The sequence below is a fragment of the Chenopodium quinoa genome, unplaced genomic scaffold (assembly GCF_001683475.1).
Source record: "Chenopodium quinoa cultivar QQ74 unplaced genomic scaffold, ASM168347v1, whole genome shotgun sequence".
Lineage (NCBI taxonomy): Eukaryota > Viridiplantae > Streptophyta > Magnoliopsida > Caryophyllales > Amaranthaceae > Chenopodium > Chenopodium quinoa.
The window spans coordinates 5,062,624-5,072,248 of NW_018745454.1; the positions used below are offsets into that span (position 1 = coordinate 5,062,624).

The following is a 9,625-nucleotide window of genomic DNA, read 5'->3' on the forward strand; positions in this document are numbered from 1 at the left end:
TAATTTACGGGTTACATTCAGGTCGGGTCATCTCCAGGTCAGTTCATGTTCGTGTTCGGGTCTTACATACTCGGGTCAACTCGGGTCTAGGGTTGGTTTCAGATCGGGTTAGGTCGGGATTGGGTCACCATTTTTTCGAGTTTAGATGGTTAGGTTAATAATCGGGTTTGAGTCGGAATTTCGGGTCGGGTCAACTTTTGACAGCTCTACTCCGAGGGCATTCATTAGCAAGATAAAAAAGAGTAGCAATACGAGTAGTAATCAACTCGTTCTACGGAGTATATGACTATATAAATATATAATGGAGATAATTAATGCAATGGCTTCGAATGATCGAATCACATTAGATCATACATCCTTAGCTATTACTCCGTACTTTGTAAATTTAAGGCGAAAAAAGGTTAAAGTTGATGGTTTTACATGGTTATAAAGGAAAATAAGATAATAGAGAATGATAATCTTTTGTCAAGTCATTATTATCAGCTATTAAAGCTTTAAAGCAATAACGACATTGGGGAATGATGTCGTAATTAAGGGTCTGTTCACATTTACTTAATTTCAGTTCAGTTCAGCTCTAATCAGTTCAGTTCAGTTCAGTTCAGTTCAGCTCCTAATTTCCCTCTCTCATAAAATGTTCATTTCAGTTCAATTCAGCTCCAATTACTTCAGTAAATGTGAACATGCCCTAAGATTAAAATGAAACTTTAATTACATGTGTTTAGTTAGCACACATAATTCATGTGAATATAAATCATTCAATTAAAACCGTACACTTTATTTATTATAAATAACCAATGAATACAAAGTACACATATTGCTTACATCAATCCATTAATTAAAGAGATTTCTTAGTAAAATACAATATACGGAATAAAATAATGTAACTTGGGTTTTTTTTTAGGAAAATTTAAGGGGTTAAATTGAAATTAAAAATAGTTGAATCGTACTCCATACTTCGTAACTGTTACGTTTAAAAAGGTAAAATATTACCTTTTTTCAGCTTTGTATGTGAAATAAATAGATGAGGCAGTTTGACTTGGTGATGATTTTGAAATATCTTTCATTTCATATTGACCATTTATACACCACATTTATTATTTGACATGTTTTTCACCCAACAAAGAACTATAAAGGAAGACAAATTTTCAGTTTTCACTATTTTTTTTTTAACATTTCTGCATCAAACTTACATAAAATGGCTCAGCAATTTGCACATTTATCGGCTCTCATATTCTTCTTCCTATTCATACCAAGGTATATTTGCCTCATCCATTTCCTATCAATTTGTACTATTATGCTACATGTTGTATACAAATATTATAGCACATTTTCTGTTTATTTTTGTATTATAATTGTGTATTTTTCAATTAAGGCTGTTGTTTGGTTTTTAATTAATTCCCCGTTAAATCGTTAATTGAATCACTAAGTGGTTGCATCGTTGCACCACTTGTTTTTTTCATGGATTGTAATTCATTAGTTTGACCATATGGTGTATAAAATAATTAAATTTATGTAATTACTCCTTTGTATTTGTTACACGCTGACTTTTGTAGTCAACTTTCAAAAACTTTGACTGTGATCTTTGAAGATAAAAAGATGTATCATAACTTCATTTCATAAGTATAGTATTATCACAATATTAAGTTTTTACTCCTATAATTTAACATATTCATTTTGACAAAAAATAAATAAATAAAAAGATATACTTCTACTATGTATAACATATTCATAATCAAGATGTGTTTTGGATATTGTATTTGATAGAGTATAAAACATATTCCTGAGCCTTAAACATCAGCTTAACCTTTTGGTTGAGTTGGTCAACTAACTTGGTATCGGAGCGGCCCATACTGCATCTACACTTCTAGCCTAAACGGGCTCTACAGTATTATTGTAAAAGTTAAATATAACTTACAAAGTACAATAGAATCATGTCTGATTAAATTGATATGATGCACTTACGTAAAAAAACAGATAGAATAAGTACGTACTCCAGTACTCCACTCCGTAATAATTAATTAAATTATATTCATTGACGCAGGAGATATGATAGGTGTGGTGAAGGCTCTAACATGCAAAACAGATATAGGACAGTGTAACCCTCATACGTCTGATTGTGTAGATAGGTGTAAACAGCAGTTTGTATACGGAGAAGGACATTGTGAAGTTGGTTCTTGTTATTGCATATACTCCTGCAGTTCTTATCCGCCACCAACCAAGACATGCCATGCCAACGCTGGTACATGCAGCTTAGCAAGTTGTGGTGATGATTGCTGTCTTGAAAGGTGCAAGACCAAGTACCCCAATGTGCCTATACCTCTACTGCGCGGGACTTGTCAACAGTTTATAGGAACTCCAATTATACTTTGTTTATGCCAGTTTAGTTGCTAAGTTTTATTTTACTCTTATTATTAGCCTTATTATATGGTTGACTGGTTGTCAATTCTGTTATGACTTTATGTTTTTAATAAAAGCAGAGGAAATTTTATGTTTAAGGCTATTCTGAACTAAGCAGACTGCTAGGGCCTAATCAGATTGATGTGATCCGGTCCTGGTCTGTGCAGGATGGGATGGACTAATAGCCTAACACGCGCACTAGCCACCTTTATGCCTAGGCCATGCCAATAGTAACTACACGACAGTTAGGGGTGTACATAAACAGGACCGGACCTGAAAACCGACCTGAACCGGACCTGTTGGGACCGGACCTGATCCGGACCTGTAGATTCAGGTCCGGTCCCGGTCCTTGAAATTCAAGGTTTCCGGTTCCGGTCCGGATCAGGTCCAAAACCGGGGTTTTCAGGTCCGGACCTGAAACCCGGATTTTTTATATAATATATATATAAAAAAAATATAAAAGCCTAAAAAACCTAATACTTCAACTGCAACGCCTCTTCTCCTCTCACCTTTTCTCTTATCCTTTCTGATTCTCAGTATCCCCTCTTCCTCTCTAATTCTCAATCTCCCCTCTTCCTCTCTGATTCTCAATCTCACCCTTTCTTTCTGGTTCTCAACGACTCCTCTTCCTCTCCTCTTCTCTCTTCCTGGCTCCAGCATCGTGGGATTGGAGCACCGTCGTCCAACATCGAGGCCCCGTCGTCCACCATCTGCCGTCACCAGAGTATGTTTATACTTTAGTTTTAGTTGAATATAGGTTAGTATGTAGATCTAGTTTTATTTTTCACATAATTTACGATTATAATTATCTTTTTTAATGAAATTGTAATGTAAAATTATAAATTTTGTAATTTAAGTTTGTAGATCTATTTTTTCGAAATTTCTGTATTTTTTTTCTCGGATTTTCTGACAATTTATGTATAATTTGTTTTTTGCGATTTTTTTGTTCGTTTTTTTGTTTTTTGTTCGGATGTTGGATGTATGTGTGGAATCGATTTGGGTTTTTTTCTTTTTCTTTTGTTTTTCTGGGTTGTGGGTGCGGTGGATGCCTGACGGTGGTGGGTTTTTTTTTCAATTTTTTCGTTTTTCTGGGTTATGGGTGGGTATCAATGGGTCTGGGTTGTTGGGGTTATGGTGTCTGGGTTAAGGGGGTAATTTTTTCGTTTTTCTGGGTTATGGGTGGGTATCAATGGGTCTGGGTTGTTGGGGTTATGGTGTCTGGGTTAAGGGGGTTAAGGTGGTTAAGGGGTGAGTTGGGGTAGGTGGTAGAAGGAAAGAAGCTTGTGGTGGTGGGCTGTGCGTAGGGGTGTATGTATTAGTGGTGGTGGGTTGTTCGTAGGAGGTTGTTGATGATAGTTTTTAGTCAAAACTTTGGCTTGAATAAAGAAAAAAAAAAGGGAAAATACAAATTCAGGTCTGTTCAGGTCTAAACCCGGACCGAACCTGAATTTTCAGGTCTGACCCGAAACCGGACCTGTTGATTCAGGTCCGGTCTCCGGTCCTCAAAATTCTCTAATTCAGGTCCCCGGTCCAAACAGGTCCGGTCCAGGTCCGGTCCGGTTTTGGACCGGTGTACACCCCTAACGACAGTGTCTGTGAATTGCAGTTTTCTGCTAAAATGATCATTAATACAGTTTTCGTTTCATAACAGTACAGATAACTAAACTACACACAGCACTAAGATACTAATCTGGCTTCACTAGTAGTATAAAATTGATCTCTTAGAGTAATTGGACCTATGTATACAATAATGTAGTTGAAGGTATTTATAAAATAAAGTTGCTTGAAGCAGAGAATATAAGACAGTGCAAGTACTAATGCAAAACCTTCTGAGATTTTTCGGTGTAATCATCAAGAGACCTGAAAGCACAAGGATCAACATCAGCTAGCATCTTAACTACATCTCTCATGTTAGGGCGGAGAGATGGAAGCTTGGTAGTGCATAATGTGGCAATCTTCAAGACTTTCATCATGGCATCTTTGGTGCAATCTGATAAAATCTTAGGGTCAAGAACATTAACCTCGCTGCTCTTGTCATTTAGGCCTCTCAAAACCCAATGAACAATGTCTCTTCCTTCTCCATACAGCTCCTCGATTGGTCCTTTTCCTGTCAGCAATTCAAGAAGTACCACCCCGAAACTGTATACATCACTCTTCTCTGTGACCTTGCATGTATATGCGAGTTCTGCAGGAATATCAAAAAGTTTTGCGGATCAGTCTCAAAAAACCAGGAATAAAAATCGGCCCATTTTACTAACTGATTTAGTTCAGAGTTCAGAGGCAAATTAGACAGAAATAGATGAATTCACAGATATATTACTGAGTATCAGAAGAATAAGAACATACCAGGAGCAAGGTAACCATGAGTACCAGCAAAACAGCTAAACTCAGACACCTCTGCAGAATCATATGTGGCTTTAGCAACCCCAAAGTCTGCAATCTTTGGCTCATATTCCAGATCGAGTAAGATGTTGGTTGATTTTATGTCTCGGTGAATGATAGGAGGTGAGCAGTCATGATGCAGATAGCAAAGACCCTTTGCAACTCCTAAAGCAATGTTGTAGCGCTTATTCCAATCTAATTCTGGCTGCCCATCCTTGATCTCTCGGTGAAGCACTTGAAACATGTTACCATTTTCCATGTACTCAAAGACTAAAAAAGCTGTGTTTCCTCTCAATAAGCAGGCATAAAGCTTTAATATATTCTTGTGTCTAATATTTCCCAAGATATTCATCTCAGTTGATATCGCCTTAAAAGATGTTCCCTTCCAAAGTTGCTTTACAGCCACCATTCCACCATTCTTCTTAAGCTCCAAACGATAAACCTTTCCTGCCCCTCCATTTCCAATCAGATGATCTTCCTCCAAGTTACAGATTTCATCAACATCGAATTCCAAATGGTGGAAAGATTCAACTTTCCATTTTGGTTCCATGCCATTGCTGCCTTCAAGATCATCTTCGAAGCAAGAGTTTGAAACCTTGTAGTGTCTGTAGTTCAAGAACAATAGCGCGGATAAGATCAAAACAAGGAAAGACAGAGCAGAAAAAGTTGCTACCAGTCTGTTTGACAGCCCCTTCTTGTGAATTTCTTCACCATTGCACACTCCGATCCCATAATTTACAAAGGTTTTCATATTCTTGTAAGCACACAACCCCTTGTTTCCACGAAAGGAATCACTGCTGCCAACGTCTAACAAGCCCTGAGGAACACTTCCTGATAGCTCGTTGTCAGATAAATCGATCAAACTCAATCTCAACTTTCCTATATTGCTTGGAATTGAACCCTTAAGCCTATTCCTTGAAAGATTGAGAGAGTTCAATGAGGTCATCTGAGCAAGTGTAGAAGGAATCTCACCATCTATCATGTTGCCTGCAAGATTGAAGTCAGCAAGCCTCGTGCACTCGCCTAACTCTCGTGGTATTGAACCAACAAGGGCATTTCCTTGCAGTTGTAATGATGATAGCTGTTTCAAGTCTCCAAGTTGAGGAGGAATCACACCAGAAAATGAATTATTACTCAAGTAAAGCCTCTCTAGTTGAGTAAGTTTACCAAGTTCTGCTGGAAGTTCACCAGAAAACCTATTGTTCTCCAAAATTAACTGACTCATGGAAGTCGAATTCCCTATATCTGAAGTAATCTGACCTGTAAGTTCATTATTACTGAAATCCACTATATCTACATTAGGCATTGCCCATATACCATCAGGAAGTTTCCCTGACAGACGGTTCTGATTGACTCTGAGCCTCACAAGTGATTTACATTCAGCATAAGAAGCAGGAATTTCACCGGAAAACCCATTATCCAGAGCAAGCAAAAACTGCAGGCTTTGGCTTTCACACAAGTACCTAGGAAAGGAACCAGTAAAATTGTTTTCAGAGATGTCTATACTAACTAATGGAGAGAATCTCCCAAAATTTGCTGGAATTTCCCCTGAAAAGCTGTTCCTGTAAATCGAATAGCCTATAAGATTGCGTAAATTTTCAAAACCTCGAGGAAGTTCCCCTTCAAAGTCATTCTCATACAGCTGAAAAACTGTCAGGTTCTTCAGGTTCACAATCTCCGGAGGCAACTTCCCAGAAAAATGGTTAGCTGATACATCAAATTCCTGCAGAAGAGTCAGGTTTGCTAACTCTGAAGGGATTTCTCCAGTCAAATTGTTAGCAAAAAGCTCAATCTTTGTCAACTTTCGCAACTCAGAAATTGATTCAGACAACTTCCCAGATAGCCTATTCCTTGACAGATCAAATGTAACAAGCTCTTTCAAACCATAAATTGATTCAGGAATTTTTCCTACCCTCTTGCAGTTGGACAAGAACAACCAAGTCAAGTTCTTCAGATTGCCTAGACTGTCCGGTATTCGCCCTTCGTTGAAAAAATTATTTCCAAGACCCAAAGAGACTAATCCTGTCATATTGCCAACCCAAGTAGGAAATTCACCATTCAAAAAATTATCTGACAAATCCAGAACCTCCAAATTCCCAAGACCAGAAAGATCAGGAATTCTACCCACCAACTTATTGATGGTAAAATTCAGAACCTTGAGATTTCTGCACTGGCTCAACTCTGGTGAAATGTTCCCAGAAATGGAGTTTGATGGAAGAGCAAGAAATTTAAGGCCTTGTAGCCTACACACAGAAGGCGAGACCTCGCCGGCTAATGAAGCATTCTCTAGATGAATCCCATCTACTCTCCCAGTTTGTAAGTCACAGGACACTCCAGAAAATTCACAAGGAGAGTTGGAATCACTCCAGGATGTAAGGAGGTTTAATGGGTCTTTGAAATGGGATTTGAATTCAAGAAGAACAGTTTTTTCGGCCGTTATAGATGCTAAATTTGGCGGGAAATAGCAAAATAAGAGGAAAATAAGCATAATTTGATATGAATTGGTTGCCATTTTTGTGGCTAGACTGTAAACTTCCATTCTTGAGTACCTAATAATGAATGAGAACATACAAAAAGTAAATAAATTTAAGAAAAAACAAAGAAATTGATGAACATTCCATTCACAATCATTGTACTGTACATGTTTTTAATGATGACTATTAACTTAATCCCAATGTCCATTATGCACAAAATTTTCAGAAGTATCATAAATGCTAAACTAAATGTAATTATGTAAGGTTCGATATTTGAAAGTGTTAAGTTGGATTCCACTATCGCTAATCTCTATTATAGGTGTGTATACAGTGTACTAAGTTTTTCGTTCAACTCTTAACAATTTTATCAACTTAATGTGAAATCATATGTACAACCTCATCGAATGGTACCATAATTAATAATTACAAATTTACAAGGCAAAAAAGATGAACAAATTAGGCAGTTAAAATGTCAATAATAAATAATAATGTGGGGTTAGGGTAAATCAAGGTAAAGTTGAAATCTTTCTTAGAAGCCACTCATATAAGGGCCATACCATATTCCAATCAACAATAATCATTACACAAAAAAACATGCATTACAACATTGACAACCCACAAAATGTACGACTACTTGATTTCTAAATTACTCCATATCACTTTAATTAATTTGCAGGAAAACACAGGCCCAATATTCTACTCAAATTATAACAACTTTTTTTTAGCAATAATTCCAATTATTAATCATAATAAATTAACAATCCAATTAATTATATAAAAAGTGCATGAACCATACTTGATCAAGTACTTTATCCATGCATTAACATTAAAAAAAAAAAAAAAAAAAAAGAAAGAAAATTATACCTGAATATTCAAAGTACAGGGTAGTAGAGTCAGAGCACCATTTTCTCTGTAAATATATGTTCCGGAAAAAGAAAGAGGACTAAGAGAAGAAATATATTTATAATACGATACGAAATTAAATTGAAGGGTTTATGAGGTTATTAATGTAATGATAGAATGTAATAGTAGTATAAATGGAAGTGAGACAGAGAAGATGAAGGAAGGAAAAAGAAAGAGAGCAAATAAAAGTAATGAATGTAATGATATAGGAAGTGAAAATTATAAGAATGTAGGCAAAATGAAATGGGATAATGCCTAAATTTTAGTATTTGGTGAAGTACAAATCTTAAGGGGCCTTTGATTATGACATGGACCCCCTAAATAGTTTGTATCAAGTCAAGTAGAGTGAGAAAGTTTTGTCTATCTTTGAGGTTGTCATTCCTTTTTTAAATTCCAAATTTTGGTAGGGAATAAAAGAGGATTCTTTGCTCTATTCTTGATGAGAGATTGAAAGATATATATAGAATTATAGAAATGCTTGTGTAGACGAAATTTGGTTAAAAGTTGTGCGTGATGTGTATTGTTAAGAACATTTAAAAATAAAATCTCTTTTATTGAGATAAATGTGGGTTTAGGGATTTCATATCAATTTTGATTTTTTACCCAAGATTTATAAAAATTGGTTGGGACCATAACAAGTATAAATAATGGGTAACTAATGACACAATAATATTTTATTACCGCAGTTACACCTCGATGCCTAACCTTGGACCTTTATGAGAATGATTATTTAGCTCATATGACTCCAAATAATATTAATTTCCCATCTTCCCAAAATTATATCCCTCATTTTCTTCTTCAAAAAAAAAAAATTATCCCTCATTTTCTTCTATTTCCCCTTCATTTTATAAATGAATATGGAGTATAAATAAACATAAATTTAAATTTTATAAACACAAGCTTGTAAAAAGTATGTACCCCTCTGTCATCAAACTAAACGATCTACTATGTATGAACTATCTATATATTTAGGAATACAATCTATTAACTATATACTTCCTCCGTTTTCTTTTACTTGCAACACTTCCCTAAAAAGGAAATGTCACAATACTTGCAACAAACTATAAAAGGAATCTTACTTTAGGGAAAAACTATACTATTTCCCTTATTTAAAGCACATGGCCCACTAAATTACACTCCTAACAACCACTCATCCTATTTTAAAATTTATTATATCATGTAAATCCCACCTTTCTTAATTGTCGCGCTAAAGGGTGTGTTGCATCTAAAAGAAAACGGAGGAAGTATATTAATTTGAAAATGATTTGTAGGTTATCTATAGAATCACAAATGAGATCAAATTAGATGCATTTGTTCTTTAGTTTGGTGCGTGAATAAATGCTTTACTCGACAAAAACTTGTTAGAGCATCTTTAGTTCCAAAAGCTTTTTATATAGCATAGCTAATGAAAGCCTAATTAATTTTTTTAAAAAAAGTTGACAATCTAATATATATATATATATATATAT

General features: G+C 35.6%; 1 protein-coding gene across 1 annotated transcript; it reads right to left on the minus strand.

The window, feature by feature from the left end:
* Positions 1–3,989: 3,989 nt before the first annotated feature.
* On the minus strand, positions 3,990–8,591 carry LOC110714492 (receptor protein-tyrosine kinase CEPR2-like). The gene is made up of 3 exons (XM_021893020.1): positions 8,118–8,591; positions 4,744–7,328; positions 3,990–4,582 (listed from the first exon to the last, which is right to left on the minus strand). Exons 2-3 carry the CDS (start codon positions 7,316–7,318, stop codon positions 4,212–4,214), a joined length of 2,946 nt encoding a protein of 981 aa, XP_021748712.1. The 5' UTR covers positions 7,319–7,328; positions 8,118–8,591; the 3' UTR covers positions 3,990–4,211.
* Between the last annotated feature and the right edge of the window lie 1,034 nt (positions 8,592–9,625).

What these genes read in the sequence shown, in the direction of transcription:
- LOC110714492 (XM_021893020.1), bottom strand. Translation starts at nt 7,318, where the DNA reads ATGGAAGTTTACAGTCTAGCCACAAAAATGGCAACCAATTCATATCAA. An exon ending in TCATGGTTACCTTGCTCCTG is followed by an intron (nt 4,583 to 4,743) that starts GTATGTTCTTAT and finishes ATATTCCTGCAG; the next exon opens with AACTCGCATATACATGCAAG.